Genomic DNA, 20,547 nt, shown 5'->3' with positions numbered 1-20,547 from the left:
TGACATAAACACCTCACCTAGTTGGTATGCAATACTTTAGTGGATTCACTAGCTAGAGGAAGACCAGTTAGGATTGGTTTGTATTTGAGGTTTGCCTTGGGAGATAATCCAGTGAGATTAGCAAATCTCTATGGGGTATGTTATATTGTTATTGTGGTGATCTAGCTTTTCTTTGTCCAGCTCTGTTTGATATTCTACCTTTTGTTCCCTGTTCTCTCTCTCTCTCTCTCTCTCACTAAAAACTCTTTGAGCTGTTGTCAATCTCTTCATTCTCTTTTGAATGGCTGCTACCTTTGGTTAGCATTTTGACAATTGACTGCTCGAAGTTCAGAGGCTTTTGGATGGCAAGTTATATGTAATGGGCAAAGCAATATTTGTTCATTCTCTGTAGGATCACATAGTTTGTTTGGGTGTACTACTTTGCTTTGTTCTGCCTACCTTTGTACAGAGCTGAGCATCTAAATGAAATATTTTTATTGTAGTATTGGTTTTCTGGTGGCAAGAAAACTGGATGCTGATGTTCACTCATTATGGATTTGCTTATGGTTCACTGAGATTTTGAATATGTGGATTGGTTGTTGCTTGGATCAAATTTCTGGTCTTTATTAGATTTGGTTGTAGAAGGTATCTAAGATTGTAATGCCTTTTGATTAATATATTTATATTCTTAACCATTTACCAAAAAATGTTATCTTCTTATATATAAGCTGTTTTGATTTCTATAATGCCATTAGATCTTCTTCATTATACTCTTCTTTTTTTTTTTTTGAATAGTTTCTTTACTTACCATCAAAAGATAAAAATCGTGTTAGTGGGTTTATTTTCGTTCTTTTCAACCTTTCTTTTTCTTGTTTTTAAATGACTGGGGTGTTTGACCGTCCTTTGTGTATGCCTGTCTTCCTTGAGTTAAATGTAGATACACTGTTTTGACTGTTCAGATTAAAGCTTTTTTGTTATTTGTTTGTTTAAAACCAATTTTGGAGAAATCTTACATGTGTAGAAGTTATTGGACCACTTATTTGGGTTTGGAGCATTTCTTAGTGGACAATACAAACTTATTTACTATTTCTAACAACCTAACTTAATCCTTTCTTTTCTGTTATAACAGACAATTATTAGACATGAGAATGGAGGAATTGCTTTCTTTTGGAGCTGGTCATATTGGAGTACATTTGCACTTACTTGGTATGCTGTATAAGAACTTAGATATACAACTTTTGTGTGCCTTATTGCATTCAACTACTGCAAATCCTTATGTAGCCCTGTCCTCAAATGTGGGTTATAGTGCATATGCTTATGTACTTTCTATTACGTTCAGCTTTGTATATACTTGTCTATCATTTTTGTTTGTTCACCTCTGATATGTAGTATTATGGTCTTCCTTGTAGAGAAAAGGTCCTTTTTCCCTTTTTTGATTAGCAAAAGAAAAGTTTATTTTGATTAATAAAATGGTTACAAGCCACTGGGGTACCAAAAATTATACCAATGGCAACCCTAGCCCAACAAAGGGGTTCCCTATTAGAGCATGTATAATAGAAAAAAAGAGAAACCTAGTCTGGAAAATTAGGGGCCTGATATATCATATACGACTTCTCATTAAAATCCTCTATTACTCAAAGGCCACATCTCTTCTCTGATCTAAGGTCCTGTTTTCTACTTCTGCTTTATTTGCCCCTTTTCAGTTGTTTTTTTTTTTGATGAATCTTGCCCCTTTTCAGTTTCTTCATGGTCCCTCAAGTGTAATGATGAAATAATATATGTAAAAGTAATTTTCTAACATTAACAAATTATCATGTTGAATGTGGCCAGTATCCACCTTCCTAACCCCTTCTAATTCTGCTTTTGATTGGAACTTAGGTTTTAGAAGGGCTCTTAGAGATTCTGAATTGAACTTCATTTCTGATTTGTTTAAGATCCTGGATGAGGTGGTTATTGATCCCTCTAGAAGGGATAGTAGGATTTGGGTTCCTTCTCCCTCGGGTGTCTTCTCATGTTCTTCCTTTTTCAAAGAGTTAACCCATTCCTCTTCAGCTTTTGGACACCCTTTCCCAGTCTTGGAAGTTTGGGGTAGACCAATTCCTCTCAAAGTAGGCGCTTTCTGCTGGGAAGCTTTCCTAGAAAAGTGTAACACTTGTGACTTACTTTAAAGGAAAAGGCCCATTTGGTGTATATCCCTGCACTAGTGCATCCTATGTAAGGAGAATGGTGAGAGCTGCTATCACTTACTGGTATCCTGCCCTTTTGTATCAGAAATTTGGTGTTGGTTTTTCTCTCTCTTGGTTTTTGGTGGTCCTCCCCTCCAAATGTGCAGAGCTTGTTTAACTCTACTTCAGTGAGGGGGCTAAAAAGGAGAGGTAAAATCTTGAGGAGATGTGTAAGAGCAGCATTTTGGACAGTGTGGGAGGAAAGAAATCAAAGAACCTTCCATTTGAAAAAGAAAGAAACAAGGAAGCCATCATTGAATCAGTTTCTATTAGGGTGGTTCATTGGGTTAAGACTGAAGCTTTTTGAAGGTTATTCAGTAGGAGATATCATCAAGAACTGGAAAGAAGTGACTTGGTCAACTGGGCCTCTCAAGACAAAGGCCCAAATTTCTCTAGAGAAGACGGACGACACTTATTCAAGCCCACCTGAAACCCCCTCCTTTAAGGGCCAAGCGGTGCCCAACACCCCTCCCAGCTTAGGAGGCCGTGAGAAGGAAGTTTATTAGATCTCCCACCTCCTTGTTGAAGTCAGGTTCCTTTGATTCATATGAAGCCGAAAACTCCGACGAAGATTTGAGCTCTTATGCGGCGGAGGTCGAGTCAGAACCTCAGGTGGTTGCTTTAGAAAGGGCAAGAAATCTGTTCTCACGGAAGGAAAATTGGGGATGTGTAGAGATGCTTGAACATATGCCTTTGGTCAATCTGGACTATGGGGACACAGACCTAGAAGGCCGTGTTAAAAGACAAGGAAGAGATTTGTCTTCAAACCTCCCTAAGCCCAACCCAGCTGCCAACAGTATCCTAGAGTCTCCTCTTTCCCCTCTTTGCTTGTTAATTCAGTTTTTGTTTCCTCACCATCCTCTCACAGCAACCACCTTTCCTCTCTCTTTTGAGGTTCAAATGGAGAGCTATCCCAACCAAATCAGAGCGCCAGCACTCCCCCAGAAAACTTGGCAGAACAGGTTTGGTTGAGTAATATAGAGACAGACGGTTTGAAAGAAAGCACTGGCGAGATGGCCAAGTTACTGGGTCTTAACAGAAGAGAGGAACAATCAAAACTCGGGCTTTGACTGAGAAAGAGAACAACATGAGAGGGAAAGATCAGGGAAGATGTGAAAGAAAGAGTTATAAAAGGGAATTGAAAAGATTTCTGTGGGGACTAACAGATAATAGACCGGAAGGGCATAGGGTGTTTTAAGGGAAATTACTCAAGATAGACCCAATGAAATTTCTAAGCTGGAACATCAGGGGATTGGGAGGACAGCTGAAAAGGTGTCTAGTGAAAGAGGCTCTAACAAGAGAAAGTCCGGACATAGTTGTTTTGCAAGAAACAAAAAAAGAGATTGTAGACAAAAAACTGATTAAAGCAATCTGGGGAATTATAGGGAAAAATGGGCAGCTATCCCTGCAACAGGATCGTTGGGGAGCATCATTCTTTCCTGGAATGAAGAAGAGATTTCGGGTATAGAAGTTGACAAGGGGGAATTTTCTTTATCTGTGCTGTTCACTAACAAAAAGGATGGTTTCAGTTGGATATTGATTGGTGTGTATGGGCCAAATTTCCCCTCAGATAGAACAAGGTTCTGGGAAGAACTGGACTCAGTGCATGAGTTCAATGACATTCCGTGGTGTGTAGGTGGTGACTTTAACGTCATAAGGTTCAGCACTGAACACTCCATTGGCAAAACTCCAACAAGAAGTATGAGGAATTTCTCAAGCTTCATAAACAGACACAGCTTGCGTGACCTCCCTCTCAACAATGGGCGTTTCACCTAGCCAAATATACAAGAGAATGCAATAAGCTGTAGTCTTGACAGGTTTCTGGTCTTTCTAGAGTGGCTGGAGATGTTCCCTAACTCGACTCAAGAAATTTGTCCACGCTCCACATCAGATCACTGGCCAATTGTCCTAAGAACAGACTCGACTTTTAAATGCAAGCCCCCATTTAGGTTGGAAAAGATGTGGACCATGCATAAGGATTTCAGCAAGAAGGTGGCCACTCGGTGGGAAGAATGCAAGGTAGAAGGGTGGGCTGGATTCTGTTTTCTGCAGAAATTGAAGTCCTTAAAAAGCAAGTTAAAGGCTTGGGGAAGAGACGAATTCAAAGCCCTTGACAAAATCCTTACGAAATTAGAAGAGCTGGACCTAAGAGAGCAAAACAGAAAATTGGATGAAACAAGTAGGAGGAGAAGAGCTGAATTGAGAACAATGTGGGAGAAGTTGATTAGGAGGCAAGAAACTTACTGGAGGTGGAGGCAAAGATCATGAGTGAGATAGTTGAAAGAAGGGGACAATAATTCCAGGTTTTTTCACTCTTATGCATCAGGAAGATGAAGGAAACATTTCATCTCTAAACTCAAAGTGGAACAGAGGGAAGTGGATGATGTAGATGAAATCACAGAGGCCTTTATAACTTACTTCAAGAACCTCTACACTAGAGAAAAAACCACCAGTACATTGTGGACAGGTGGGAAGGGGCAGAATTATCCGAAGGGAAGCGAATGTGGCTTGAAAGAGACTTTGATGAGCAAGAAATTAAAGAGGCTGTATTCCTAATGGACGGTGATAGGGCTCCGGGCCCAGACGGATTCGCTATGTTATTTTTTCAGATGTGATGAGACACAATAAAAGAAGATATGCTGGAGACTTTCAGGGATTTCCACTCTTTGGCCATAGTGAACAAAGGACTCAATTCCAACTTTATAAGAAAGGAGGAGTCTTAGAGGTGAAAGATTTCAGACCGAAGTCTAGTAGGGAGCTTCTACAAAATTTTGGCTAAGATGTTAGCAAGAAGACTATAGGAAGTTTTAAGAGACCTAATCTCCCCAAGCCAATTTGCATTTGTGAAAGGAAGGAAATAGTGGATAGCATCCTTATAGCAAATGAATGTGTTGAAGAAAGAAAACAAAATGGAAGCCAGGGGTCCTAGTTAAACTGGATCTGGAAAAAGCTTATGACAAAGTGGATTGGAGGTGTATTCATCATATCTTAAAGGTCAGAGGCTTCGGTAGTAGGTGGATTAAAGGGTGCATCGAATCTACTTGGTTTTCAGTAATGGTAGTGGAGAACCAAAAGGCTATTTCAAGGTGAGTCAAGGTTGTCCCCTTTCCCCCTTTCTATTCACTTTGGTGATGGATTTATTCAGCCATCTGTTTGAGAAAGCCAAAAATCTAAACTTGGTGAAAGGTTTCGAAGTAGGTAGAGATGCTCTCCATATTTCTAATCTACAGTTCGTATGCGACATCATTTTATTTTGGAAGCGTCTCTGGATAACATTACAAATGCTAAAGGGGTGATCAATTACTTTGAGATGGTTACTGGTTTGAGGGTCAACTTTTCCAAAAGCAGCATTGTGATAGTAAATTCTGTTGAAGGACTGTTGGAATCCTTTAAAAACATATTGGGGTGCAGAGAGGAGCATTTTCCAATTTTCTACTTGGGGATGCCGCTGGGGGGAAATCAAAAGAGTCTCAGTTTTTGGGGGCCAGTGATAGAAAAATGCGAGAAAAAACTAACAATTTGGAAGAGCTGCTATTTGTCAAAAGGGGGCAGACTCACTCTTTTAAACGCATCCCTTGCAAACTTGCTGATATAATACTTGTCAGTCTTCCAAATCCTTGGGAAAGTTAGAAATCAGCTTGAGAAACTCCAAAGAAATTTCCTTTGGGAAGGCGGAGGGGAAAAAGAAATCACTTGGTAAGTTGGGAGCAAATTTGTAAGCCTAAGGAGGAAGGTTGTCTCAGTTTTTGGGGGCCAGTGATAGAAAAATGCGAGAAAAAACTAACAACTTGGAAGAGCTGCTATTTGTCAAAAGGGGGCAGACTCACTCTTTTAAACGCATCCCTTGCAAACTTGCTGATATAATACTTGTCAGTCTTCCAAATCCTTGGGAAAGTTAGAAATCAGCTTGAGAAACTCCAAAGAAATTTCCTTTGGGAAGGCGGAGGGGAAAAAGAAATCACTTGGTAAGTTGGGAGCAAATTTGTAAGCCTAAGGAGGAAGGTTGTCTCAGTTTTTGGGGGCCAGTGATAGAAAAATGCGAGAAAAAACTAACAACTTGGAAGAGCTGCTATTTGTCAAAAGGGGGCAGACTCACTCTTTTAAACGCATCCCTTGCAAACTTGCTGATATAATACTTGTCAGTCTTCCAAATCCTTGGGAAAGTTAGAAATCAGCTTGAGAAACTCCAAAGAAATTTCCTTTGGGAAGGCGGAGGGGAAAAAGAAATCACTTGGTAAGTTGGGAGCAAATTTGTAAGCCTAAGGAGGAAGGTTGGTTGGGCATTGGCCATCTCAAGGAGAAGAATACCTCCCTTTTGGGTCAGTGGTTTTAGAGATATCCTAAAGAGTCTACTTCTCTGTGGGCAGCCATCATCTCCAGCAAGTACAGGACAAGCTCTAATGGTTGGGACAGCACTCTCCACTTGAACCGGGTTAAATCTACAAATCCTTGGAAAGGTATCACCTCTGTTAGCACTATTTTTTTTCCCTTTCATTAGATACAAAGTAGGAAATGGCTGCAGAATTAAGTTCTGGAAAGACCTGTAGTGGGGCAACTCCACCCTAGCTACCTCTTTCCCCAGATTGTTTAGCCTAACTCTAGATCAAGATGCATCTGTGTCCTCTTGTTTTCCTGCCTCTCATTTTGAGAATACCTTAAACCTAAGCCTTATAAGACCACTTAGAGACCCAGAGATATCAGAAGTAGCAGGTCTCCTCCAAGCTCTAAAGAAGTCTACATCTCACCTAACTCCCAAGACTCAAGAATTTGGTCCCCTCACCATAATGGCGATTTCTCTTCCAAATCTTTTTACAAGGCTTTGACTGCAGGTGAACAGAATTCCCCCCTTCAAGAAGATTTGATGCAGTCACATACCCTCAAGAGTTTGCTTCTTTGTATGGGAAGCCTGTTTGCAGAGGATCAACATGTGTGACCTGCTCCAAAAGAAAAGCTTGGGAAGACTCATCTCCCCCCCATGTTTTGTATCTTGTGCTTGAATGAAGGAGAATCAGCTAATCATTTACTTCTTCACTGCAAGGAATCCAAGAAGATCTGGAAACACTTTTTTGAGCTGGCAGGCTATGGCTGGGTTGCACTGGAGAATATTCAGGATTTCGTTCAACAATGGCGAGGCAGAGGGTTAAGAAAAAGAGGTAAAACCTATTGGCAAACAATCATACATGCAGTGATGTGGGGTGTGTGGGAAGAAAGGAACAACTGAACAATCGCCTCTTCAACAACAAGTCAAAAACTCATTAGGATCTAGTCTCTCAAGTCACCAATCATTGTAATCTTTGTTTGGGCTACCAATTCTGATATTTTCAGAGGATTATTGGTGAACGACCTCAATAGCAGCGTTCAATTCTTCCTTTTCACTCGACATCACCCCCTATGCCATCCCCTGTGGTTTAGGAGTAAGAAGCGAAGTAGGGATGTTTTTAAATTAAACAGCCGCCCCATACCAATTCAGTTTCAGTGCCAACTCTTTGGCTAATCTTTTTTGGGCAATGTTGTAATCTAAATTCTACTTTTAGGGAGGGTTAAGATGTTGTACCCCTCCCTCTGGTTGTCTTTCTTTTTTACTCCTATTCTTAATAAAAGTTTCTGTTATTGATAAAAATAATGTGGCCAGTTTGTGTATTCTGATTTTCCTTATGTAATTTATTCATGGTTTTGAAGCATAAATACATATAATTGTAATTACTCTTTCTGGATATTCTATTAAAACATGATTTTATGTTTTCCCATCTAGTCATATTTTACCTGCATAAATTGGTATGTGCATTTGATCTATGGTGGTTTAAGATACATTCTAAGTGGATATATACTTTAGTTGACACATATCGTCTTTGTTTTATTATATGTTATTTTTCTGTGCAGGGTTGTAGTGCCACTTATTCAGGGTTATGAAGATGCTGGGGACTTCACTATGAAAGAAAGATTGAAGACAAGCATACAGCAAAACTTGGTCTTTTATCTGAGCGTGGGATTTATTGGTCTTTTTGGACTTATTCTCCTCATTATTATGGACAAAATTCAGTTTGTTTCACAACCCATCTGTACTTATTTTTGTTGATGTATTGCCCTTCTTATATAACTAAGATACTTTGTTATATACCCTTGGAGCATTTTGAACAGTTAAGAATGGTTTCTTGACTAAGTCCATAGTTGTCAAGGCGACGCCTAGGTGATGCCTAGGCGACAAGGTGCCCTTGGAGGCTCGTCTCGCCCAGTTGCCTAGCAGTTTCGTGCACTGGGTTATAAAATACTTTTATATTTTTAATTTTTTGACATTATAATTATAAAATAGACATTATTAAACTAGAATATTCATTTTATGTGTTTATATACTTTTTTTTTTATTATTTTCTTATTTTGTTAGGGTTTAATCAATGCAACATTGCTAACTGCTGTATTGAACCTATGGTTCACAGTATCGGTACACCTCTGTGTATTGGCAGAGGTGTATCGGTACTTATAATGATACTTCCCCTATTTTTTATTTCTTTGGTTTTCAATTTCATTTTTAAATATATATATATTATTTAAAAAATGGGTCCCCCGAAAGCAACTGTAAACAGGTATCGGGACCCCAAAGATACAATACAATACACCTGGTATGGGGCGTATCGTATCAAAATTTTGATCCTTGATTGAACCCTCAAAAATTTCAAAACCTGAACCTATAAGCAAAGGAAGAACTTAAAATTTTGTCTAATCAACACATTTTCTTCTTCCATGTCTTCTTCTTCTTCTTCTTCTTCTTCCACCTTTTCTTTTCTTCTTTGCTATAACAAAAGTAGGGGTTCAGCCCCTATATTTTTTGAGTTTTCTTTACTTTGTTCTTTTTCTTCTCATAAAATGTTGATTTTCTAGACTTAAACATGAAATTTATACTTCTCTTATGAAAATTATGAATAATTATTAAGGTAAGATGGTTATGGAACCTAGGGAACTACCCTAGGATATATGATTTTACTTAAAAAAAATTCATCGCCTAGGTGTCGCCTGGCGACTAGGCAACTAGGCGCCCCCCTGTCACCTAGCCTCGCCTTGGCGCCTTGAAAACTATGACTAAGTCTTGTCCCAACTGTATGGGGTTGGCTGCATGAATCCTGTTTCACTCACCACTCTGTTCTGTTCAATGCCATATATGTTTTAGACACCCTGGCTCTTCTTGATGTATTGTATATGTTATGTAGAAGCTTTCAGCTATGGCCCTGCCTTCATTGGGTTGAACTAGATAATTGTATTCCCTTGTTTATGTTTTTCTCAGAATTAATAGAATCATTTTATCTGAACCATCTGCTTAATGATCAAAGAAGCAAAAAGATAAAAAATAAAAGAGCTATCATGGAGTCTTATTTTTTGATAGATCACCAGAAAGTTGAATTGATTAAGTAAAATTAGAATAAGTACAAGGCTCCCAAGCTGAACCAACCCACATTAAGTTAAATTAGCTGATAGCAAATGATCCCTATGCACCCCTTGCTTTGCTAGTGTATCTTCCATTGCATTTGCTGACCTGTTTATCCATTTTAAATTAGCCTCAACCTCACCTTCTATCCTCCTTATTTCCCTTATTACCTGTCTGAGTCCATGACCCATCACTATTGGTATTCATCCAACTTATCACCAGCAAAGAGTCGTATTGAAATGCAGGGCCTAGAAGGACATAAAAAATAGAGGTAATGGTTCTGTTAGAGTTTATATTTATTTATTTATTTATTTTGGTTGGGGGGGGGATTCAAGCATAGAGTTGTTTCTAGATAGCCTTGCATTACATTTATTTTCTTTTCCATGGAGATTTAATTGGATAGATAAAGGTCATGCTTTCCTTTTTGTTTTTTTGATAACAAGCAACTAAATTTCATTAAAAGAAAAATATTACAGTGCTGCTCAAAAAAAAAAAAAGAAAAAGATTACAGTCCATTGTTGAAGAGACTTCATCATGCAAAGAAGAACATCCAAATTGAAATACAAAGACAATCCCTACATGCAACTCAAAAATTCCAATTAACTAAATCCAATGTTAACCAGAAAATAGCCCCAAATGCCTATATATTCAAATCTTTAAATTCCAGATGAGCTAAAGACAAGTCCATGATGAAAGAGTAAATTTCAGCAACTAATTTTCTTCTAGAACATTATTTATCTTCAAAATTGTGTCTGTTCCTTTCTCACCATACATCATGATACTCCATATTATCCTTGCCTTTTTATGAAAGCGTAAGGTATTATATTTCTAAGGGTCAATACCCTTATTTTGGGTGGTGACAGTGTATTATTTTAAATATTTTCTAATGAAAGTTACTGTTTCTGATAAAAAAGCATAAGGTATTATATTAATTATTTCTTTTGAATTTTACATTAGCCCATGTACATCAAGAAGCTCTACAGTGGGAATTTACAACAGCTTTAATCAGTATTGGGATTTACAAAAGAATTTGTACATGAAAAAATAAATAAATAAAATAAAAAGAACTATGTGGCACCCCATCAAATGGTTTGTATATCACTAGAAATATGCATATATGCCCTCTATTTTCCTTAACCTCCTCCACCTGCCAAGCTTGGCCACAAGGAAATATCTCCACCAGCACATTTGGGTCTGACTTTTCAACATTTGAAAAGAGCATAAAAATGCCCATATAGGCTTAAAATTCATGAATGTAGTATTGCATGCTACTGACTGGTGCGTGCTCTGGGAGGGGGATGGAAATGCTTTGTATGTTCTGTATGGTCAAGATTGTTTTGTCTTGCTTTTTTTTATTGATAAGTTGTCTCTCTTTCTCCCTTCATTTTCTCCCATTTTCTTTTCTATTCTTTCTTGTGAACTTTTATGAGATCTTGTATATATCCCATTTACTCTGTGATCTTAATATGCTTCTTGTTATCAATGAACGGTTAAAAGGAAAAAGAGAAAGGCGTGAAAGATGATGGAAGTAAAGTGACAGGAGTAACAATTGCTTGATATGGGTTTTTAAGATATGCTGATTTTATAGAAGCAGAGGTCAGAGTGCTATTAGTTGGTCTTATAACAGCCAATTTTATCCAAACCACTTCCATTGATATTGAAGGATACTAGACTCAAAGAACTGCTTTTTATTGGTCTCAGTGTGCTGACAGTGGTCCTTAGAGATTATCTAAATTTTGTAGTAAAATTAGAGAAATCCTATCTCAGTTAAAGGGCCATATTAGATGAATTCCAAGGGACCTAAATACTGTGGCTGATAGATTAGCTAAATCAGGTCTGGTCCATGTGGAAGGCCCTTTTTGTATGGTTGCAACACTATGCACATGTAATATTTTGGTTGTGGTGTGTATTCTTTGATATTTTTGCCTAACTTCTACATCCTCTCATGTATAATTTACTCATTCTAAAAATGAAATTGTTGGATATGGACGAACATCTCAGCAAGGAGCTGAGATTAGGCCCATACATGGTTCCCAATTTTGATATTGATAGATATTTTGCCATGTAAAGATGGAGAAACTTTGGAGATATTTTCCTAATTTCGTAGGATATTTGGAAAATCTAAAATATCAGGAATTTTTTCTAAAAACATGGAACTAGTTAATAAAACCTGAAGGAATTATTAGAACAAATATAATTGCACATTTCAGGTTCAAAAATCCATAGCAAAAACTGTATAAATCAATTAGGAGAAAATTGAGAGACTTTAATAAATATCTTTCTCTTTGTCTTCTTTTAGTATTTTAGTCATATTCTCTCCATTAAATATGTCAATTACTTGCTGTTTTGACTGTTTATATGTTTTGATTATTTTAATATTCTTTTGTAGTTATATGCATTTTGCTTTCTTCCTTTTGAATTATAGCGACTTAGTAAGTGAATAATATCCAAATGGTAAGCCAATTATCCAATCACCAATTCCCCATAGTTATTTTTAGGAAGATATTTTAAGAAATTATAATGATTTTAACAAAATATCCAAAAGTTTTTAGTAGTATTCTAAAATTTTAAACCTTAAATATATAGTCTATCAGTGAAATCTAAAATAACGCTGACATATTGGCAAAATATCAGAAATATTTTAAAAAAAGATTCCCAAAAAGTTTGCATTGCCTCCTAGCAAAATGGGGATATTTTGCCAGTATTGTTGATATTGTGAACCATGGGCCCAAATCAGGAGATCTCTTTTTCTGAAATCCCAGTTGTTGGTTTTTTGCTTGTCCATCTTTTACCACTCACATGATCTTGTTTGTTTTTAGTTGTTAATTTGCCTCTGAAGCGGTGATGACTGATGAGTGCATAGTTATTTTTATACAGCTTCTCAATGTTGAAGTTTAATTCTCAAATGGCAGGAGTAGAGGTATTGTCGGTTTAGCCATGGCTTGCTCAAATACTTTTGGACTTGTCACGGGTGCATTTCTTCTTGGCTTTGGTTTGAGTGAAATTCCGAAGAGCATTTGGAGAAATGCAGATTGGGCCATACGCCAAAAAGTTCTATCTCATAGGGTTGCTAAAATGGCTGTTAAACTTGATGATGCTCATCAAGAATTTTCAAATGCTATTGTAGTAAGTATTTTTAACTTGATGCCATTAAAAAGCATTTGTCATCAGGTTCATTGGAATGACTATATGAAAGCAATTTCTATTGTACATTTTCTTTACGTGTTTTTGGATGTTTCATGCCTGTGCTGAAATTTATCAAGCTATTAAGTGTGAACCTTAGGAATGGTTGTCTCTTAAGAGATAAATTGCAAGTAACGTTCTGAAAGATTGCTCTCTTTTAATTTTTTGAAACTTAAACTGTCTCATGGGCATAAACTTTACAAATTGCACATTCATTGAGTGGAACTGAAGGTTCAGGAATTTAGGCCATTTCCAGCAGTCCCAGATTAAAAGAATTCATGTTCTTTGTTCCTTGTCCAACTTGTATGCACCTCAGTATCTAGAAGACTAGAAGATCTTTCATACATGATTTTGATAGAATATCCATGATTTTTTCAAGATATGCTCCTGCTAGAGAACAAGGCAACAATCTGACCCTCTGCATTCCTAAAGACTTCTCCAATACCTAAAGGCCCATGATTACTGAGGCTGCTACCATCAAAGTTTAGGTTGATAAATCTTCTTCAGGGGGCTTCCATTCTGCTACAGGCTTGTTCTTGATCAAGGAAGATTTTGCAGCCAATTCCCAATTTCTCCAAAGATCATCAAAGGAGAATTGTGAGAAAAGATCCAAAGCTTTAGCCCAAATGAGAGCATTATTCAAAATACACTCCCAAAAAGTAGCTTCATCTCTTTCTTTATTGTTAAAGATCCTAGTATTTCTTTCCTCCCAAACTGTCCATACCAATGCAGCCCTATTTAGAGTCACCCTTGGATCATAGTTGTCCTGCATTATTTAGTATATGAGCTGTTAGTCCTACATCACCCCCCTTGTATGCTCATTGTACATTCCATTTTTTTGGATATGCTCAGCCGATATCACCAAGTTTACTTTACCTTTTCAAAAAGGGTAGAAACGTTCTTATGGGTGGTGGCTCTTAGAGGTTTCTAACTTAATGCCAGTTCAATGACAGAAACATCAAATTGGCAAGAAAGTGTACATCATGTGAAGTTACAGAGGATTATGCAAGTTGCTATTCTTGCAAAGTATTCACTATTCAGACAATTTTCACTTTTTTCCTCTTAATTTCTGCATTGATTAGGGGATCCTGGGAATATTTATTACCTGATGCAAGTGTGGCCATCTATTCATTTTGAAAGTTGAAGATAAAATTCTATGGAGTTGCAATAGAGTTATGGGAAAGTGATATTGTATTTTGTAATATATTTGGTATTTTATTAGCTAGAAACTACTTGCCTCCATTTATTTATGTCGAAACTACTGATGTGGTCCCCACCTCTTTCTATTGTACTCATATACAACTACTAGTTATTTAAGTGTCAGTTCACAATTAGTTGTTAGTCTTTTATTAGGACTTTTAGTCTTTTATTAGGATTTTAATTTTGCCATGTAAGCAGTCTTATCCTTACTTCAGAATTAATATAAATAGAAAGAGGGGGGCGACAAATTAAGCATCCTCTTCTTTTCTGAAATCCTTCCTTCGAAATCTTCTTCTCTTCTTTTCTTTTTCTCCTCTCATTCTCTTAATTTCCTGTTGATTATACACCACAGCTTGGGCTGTTAGTAGTCTCATACGACTACATGGTATCAGAGCCAACCTAGGAAATCGTATGATAGTCTGACATGGCCGGCTGCATAAGAATTTCCTAGGGTTGGAAAATTTCCAGCAAAAAGGATCATCAGTTGAGTCTTGGAGATTGTTGGTGAAGCATTAGAGGATGACCAGCAATCAGGAAGAGTTAGAAGGAAGAACCCTCAAGATTAGGGTTCAGACTTGTTTTTGAAGGTTGCGGCCAGAAAGTCAGAAGGAAGAACCCTCAAGATTAGGGTTCAGACTTATCTTTGAAGGTTGCGGCCAGAGTTTTTCTGAAGTAAGTCAATCTTTTCTATTAAAAGGATTACCTTTTCTAGTTATTTCAAAGGTTCGACTGAAAGTTTTTTTCTCCTGAACTGTTCTTGATACATTAAAAGAATAGTTTTTTGGTTACTTTAAGAGGTGCGGCTGAACTGGTTGTGTTCTTGGCTTGTTTCTTGACCTTTGATTGGTTCTAGGTTCAAGATTCTAGTTTCTTGACTGTCGCCAATTCTAGGGCTGCAGTTAGTTTCAGCCTTGCACTCTCAGCCCTGCACTCGAAGTTGTACTTGGAAGGTTATCTTTGGGTGGATTGCCGACCTAGAAGGATAAAGTAGGTTCGGCTGATAGCAAATTCTGGGTGTAATTACCCAGTCTCAGTGATACAAAAGGCATTTGTTAATCTTTTCTTGACAAAGAATGGAGTTTAAGAGCCAAGGGGAAAACTATTTAGGGGCTGGTGGTGCTGGTAGCGTACTTGAGAACAGTTTTCAGATTACCACTATAAAATTTGATGGGTCAAACTACCTAGAGTGGGCCCAATCAGCCATGATGGCTATTGGGGGTAGAGGAAAGCTAAGTTATTTACTGGGAGATGTCAAGGAACCAGCCAAGGAGGACCAAATATATACCAAATGGGTTCAGGAGAACTATTTGGTTATGACATGGCTGTGTAACTCCATGCAACCACATATCAGCCGAAATTATTTATGGGCAAAAACAGCTAAAGAAATTTGGGATATCATGAAAGGGGTAGGTACTCCCAACCCCTCAATGTTGCTAGGGCCTATGAATTAAAATGTAAGGTGAATAACCTTAAGCGAGAGGAGCCGGTCTCGGTTTATTATTCCACCTTGAAATCCTTGTGGCATGAGATTGATCACTTAGAAACAATTGAGTGGGAAAGCCAGAAGGATGCACAGACCTACAGAAAGTAGGTTGAAACCAATAAGGTATTTGAGTTTCTTGCTGGTCTGAATTTTGAGTATGACATTCTGAGACAATAGCTTCTAACAAGAGACGGTGTGACTCTATCACAAGCTTACTCTCTAGTGCATAGTGAAGAAAGTAGGAAGGAAAGTTATGTTACAGCATTCGCTACTTGAATCAGCCTTGGTAGCAACTAAACCTAAGTTTGGGGGGATAAGGAGAGAGATATGAAGAAGGAAGACAAGAAGGACCTAATATGTGAACATTGCAAGAAACCTAAGTATACCAAAGAAACCTGTTGGAAGCTACATCCTCATCTAGTTCCCGCAAAATTCAGGAACAAAAAGGGGAATGCTAATACAGCTGTTACTACTGATTGTGCAACCTCATCAGGCACAAGAGCAGCACCACTAGATACTCTAGCTGCTGTCCGAGCTGCCTTGACTCAGTTGGAAAAGGAGGTTGGTAATTCAACATCATCATCTCAGCCAGTTACAACATCAACTCCTCCCACCTTAGCATTTGCTCATTCAGGTACACGGGCCTCAGCTTATCATGCTTCAGCTCCAGGTAACACTGAACATTGTTGGGTAGTAGACTCAGGTGCATCTGATCATATGACTGGTTTGCCTTCACTATTTACTACCTATCACTTATCCTCTGGTAAAGACAAGGTGTCTATTGCTGATGGATCACTTGTTCCCATTTCTGGCAAAGGAGACATTAAGTTGTGTAGTGCCATTTCCCTGTCATCTGTTTTGCATGTTCCTAAACTTAGCATCAATTTACTTTTAGTTAGCAGCATTACTAAAAACCAGAATTGCTCAGTAATCTTTTTTCTTGATCGATGTGTTTTTCAAGACTTGGAGACAAGGAAGGTGATTGGAACTGGCCGTGAAACAAATGGAATCTATCTGCCTGGAGGAAGTTCACAGTGGGACTATAGTGAAGTTAGAGGGTCTTTTGTTTCTCAGTCTATTGGTCAAGTTATGTTTGGCATAACCGATTGGGTCATTTATCCTTTAGGTCTTTGAAAAACTTGTTTCCTAGTTTATTTGAATATATCCAGATGTCCAGTTTAAAGTGTGAAAGTTGTGAGCTTGCAAAGCATTGTAGAACAACCTATTCATTAAGTAATAAGAGAAGTAGTGTTCCTTTTGACATTGTGCATACCGATGTTTGGGGACCATATCACATCACTGCTATTGGGGGGGGGGGTACAGATACTTATTGCTGTTTGTTGATGATTACACATGGTTTTCTTGGGTCTACTTGATGCGTTCTCGAGATGAGGTCCCTACCCTAACCCAGACCTTTCATCAGATGATTTTAACCCAGTTTAGGGTAAAAATCAAAATTTTCAGATTCGATAATGCGAGAGAATATTTTAAAACATCACTAGCCTCTTATTTTCTTAACCATGGGATTTGTTGGGTTGAAGTCTTTGTATGTATGAGTATTCGGCTGATAAGAGTTCTTATTAGCCTATACTTAAGTTTAAGTTGTCCTGTACTGGGCCTATGTTAATGGGCCTAATCCTGTTTAATGTTTTAAGTTGTCTGGGTGTCCCATCACTAATCAGGGGCATTCCAGTAACTTCCTGTATCATTGTACTACATCATAATATAAATAATAGTACTGTCGACTGAGCAGTTTAGTTCGACATTCACAGCATATCAGTGGTGTTCTTCTCCTCTCCTCTACTTCAAGTACAGCTCTCAAGATCACATGGTATCAGAGCACTAGCTTCCCTTTGTTTCAGCCGACGCACTACTCTCTCTTCTCTTGCTGTCCTCTCCATCTTCTTTCTTCTTTTCTGGGTTGCTAAAAAAACTAGGGCTGTAAGAGAACAAAGCAGATTCGAAACTAGGGTTTCCCTTGGTTGTAGAGCTCAAGGGAGGTAAGGCCCAGAAGGGGATGTCCTACTAGGTTCTTCTTTCAGCAAATAGTAGCTATTTGGCTACTAAGAGAGGTCTGTATAGGACAGACCTAGTTGAGGACTGATGTCAGCAGTCCTAGCCCTAGCTGAAAGGGTGAGAGCTTCTCCACAACTGTAGCTTCGAAGCCCCAGCAAAACCAGCATAGCACAGTGGTAAACAGCTCCATGTTCAGGTTGGTTATCAGTCCGGAACCTCTCACCACTGCTGTACCCGAACTGCTTCAGCTCAAGTGAAGATTACCTAGGGAGCTGCCAGCTCCAGATTGTCCAGCACTGTGAACCCTAGTTGAGGACTGATGTCAGCAGTCCTAGTATTGGCCGGAAGGAGGGATACTCTCCTTACAGTTGCAGTATTCGAAGTTCAAGTGGAGTCTGCATAGCACAATAGTTGAGAACCCTTAGTTTCAGGTCGGTTACCAGCCCAGAACTCCTTGCTTGCAGCTGTAACTGAACTGCTTCAGAACTGTGACAGTCTCGGCAAGTCTGAAACTGTGTCGAGTGCTGTCAGAACCTGCTGTAATCACTTCGGCAAATCAGAACCTACTTCAGAACTGCTTCAGAACCTGCTGTGATTATTTCGGCTAATCAGAACCTGCTCCATAACTGGTTCAGAACCTTCAGAACTGCTTCGGCTAGTCTTAATCAGTGTCACCTTCACAGCGGCTGCAGTCAAGATGTCTCCAATATCCAGAGAAGTTTCTTCTAGGGATAACAGGCCTGCGGCAAGTGGGAACCTTGTCACCAGCAACAATGGTGACAACTCACAGAATACTCCAACAGGGTCTTCTTCTCCTATGGGACAGGTTGCTGATTCCTCTGGAACTGGTGCTTTGGGCTTCACTGCTAGTGAGGTAGAGGGCCTTAGCAGGGCATTAGCCCGTCTAAGCATAATTCTTTTGCTTCTACATCTCTTGCCAGATCAGGTACAGCCTCTGCCTTCAGTGCCACTGGATCTATTGACTCTACTTCTTGAGTTATTGATTCCGGTGCAACTGACCACATGACACATATGTCTTCCTTATTCTCTTCATATCATTTGTTGTCTGGTCAGGATAAGATGAGAGTTGCTGACGGGTCTTTCTCCACTATCTCTGGAAAGGGAATGGTTGACCTAAGCAAGGACCTTTCTCTTAAATCAGTTTTACATGTTCCCAGTCTCACCTCAAATCTTTTGTCTATTTCAAAACTTACCAAAAATTTGAACTGTAGTATAACCTTTTTTCCTACTCATTGTGTCTTCCAGGACAGATTGACAAGGAGAACGATTGGGTGCGGTCATGAGTATGGAGGACTCTACTATCTTGATGCAGACATCGGTTCAGCCTTACACGCATCTGCTGGTAGTAGTCCGGAGAGTGTGGAGTCAAAAGCTAAGTTGCATCTTTGGCATGCTAGGCTAGGTCATGTGTCTTTCTCTTCATTAGAAATGTTGTTTCCCGAACTGTTTAAGGGCATTTCAAGTCAGAGTTTAACCTGTGAAGTATGTCAAGTGTCAAAACAATGTAGAACTGTGTATCCAAGTTCTGGTAATGAAATTTGTGCTCCTTTTGATTTGGTTCATTCTGATGTCTGGGGCCCTTCACCCATTGTTTCTTTTGATGGCTTCCGGTACTTTATCAGTTTTATTGGCCACTACTCTCGATGCACATGGATTTACTTGTTAAAGGACGGGATGAAGTACCACGGATAACTATGGCATTTTGCAAGATGATTGAAACTCAGTTTAATAAGAAGATTAAGCAATTCAGGTCAGACAATGCTGCTGAATACTTTGAAAAATCCTTGAACTTATTCATGGAAGATGCTGGCATACTACATCAGTCATCCTGTGCTTATACCCCTTAGCAGAATGGGGTTGCTGAGCGCAAGAATAGACATCTATTGGAGACAGCTCGAGCCTTACTATTACAGCACAAAGTTCCCAAGCAATACTGGTCTCAAGCGGTTCTTACTGCATCATATCTGATAAATCGGATGCCATCTAAGGTGTTGGGTATGAAAACCCCTTTCTCTGTTTTGTGTTCCACTCTTCCAGATTTTTCCCTTCCTCCTCGGGTCTTTGGCTGTATATGTTTCATACATGTGAAGGATCCAAAGAAGACCAAGCTGGATCCTAAGGCTATAAAGGGAATATTCCTGGGGTATTCTCCTACACAAAAGGGTTACAAGTGTTATGACCCTGTCTCCAAGAGAAAGTATGTCACTAAAGATGTAGTCTTCTTTGAGTCTTAACCCTATTTTCAGTCTTCTCAGAATCCTCTTCAGGGGGAGACTAGTGGGATGGAAGAGGATTCTCATTCTCCTTCCTTTTTTGTTCCCCTATCTATCTCGGGTCTTCCATCCTCTCCTCCTACTCCTTGTTGTGGCATTCCAGGTCAACCCAGTGAGGCTCCCACTGTGCCGGTTACCTCTCCTGATGCTGCAGATGTTCCTGAAGGCTCCAGTAGGCAACAGAAAGAGATACTTACATACAACAAAAGAAAAAAGGGGCCCTCAATCTCATGACAGCAACCAGTTGGACTCGGATCAATCTGTCTCTACAATCCAAGGTAATTCCAACTCACATACTTCTGATTTGGATCTTCCTATTGCTCTCCGTAAGCCTATTCGCTCTTGCACCACCCGACACCCCATTACTGATTTTGTTTGTTACTCACATTTATCTCCTGCCTATCACTCCTTTGTGTCTGCTCTTTCCTCTGTGTGTGTTCCTTCTAGGTACTCAGAGGCTGTGTCTGATCCAAGGTGGAAAGAAGCTAGGAATGAAGAAATGAAAGCCCTAATGAAAGCAAGAACTTGGGAATTAGTGGATCTGCCAGAGGGGAAGAGCACTGTTGGGTGCAAGTGGATGTTTACTATAAAGCACAGGGAGGACGGGTCTATTGAAAGGTACAAGGCCAGACTTGTGGCAAAGGGGTTTACTCAAAAAGAAGGGATTGACTACAAAGAAACTTTTGCCCCAGTAGCAAAGCTCAACACAATTCGGGTTCTTTTGTCACTAGCAGCAAATTTTTCATGGGA

At 39.0% G+C, this 20,547-nt stretch overlaps 1 protein-coding gene across 1 annotated transcript in view; it reads left to right on the top strand.

Annotated features, from left to right (window-relative positions):
* LOC104608639 (uncharacterized) overlaps positions 1 to 20,547 on the top strand; it is a 69,658-nt gene that overhangs the window by 7,913 nt on the left and 41,198 nt on the right. Inside the window, exons 2-4 of the mRNA XM_010274680.3 lie at positions 1,109 to 1,185; positions 8,085 to 8,243; positions 12,534 to 12,747. Coding sequence (XP_010272982.1) covers positions 1,109 to 1,185; positions 8,085 to 8,243; positions 12,534 to 12,747 — 450 coding nt within the window. The remainder of the gene's footprint in view (positions 1 to 1,108; positions 1,186 to 8,084; positions 8,244 to 12,533; positions 12,748 to 20,547) is intronic.

Source organism: Nelumbo nucifera, chromosome 1 (assembly GCF_055504915.1).
Source record: "Nelumbo nucifera cultivar China Antique chromosome 1, China Antique-T2T, whole genome shotgun sequence".
Taxonomy (NCBI): Eukaryota; Viridiplantae; Streptophyta; class Magnoliopsida; order Proteales; family Nelumbonaceae; genus Nelumbo; species Nelumbo nucifera.
Note: the sequence above shows the minus strand (reverse complement) of the source record. Positions and strands in the feature narration are given on the sequence as shown.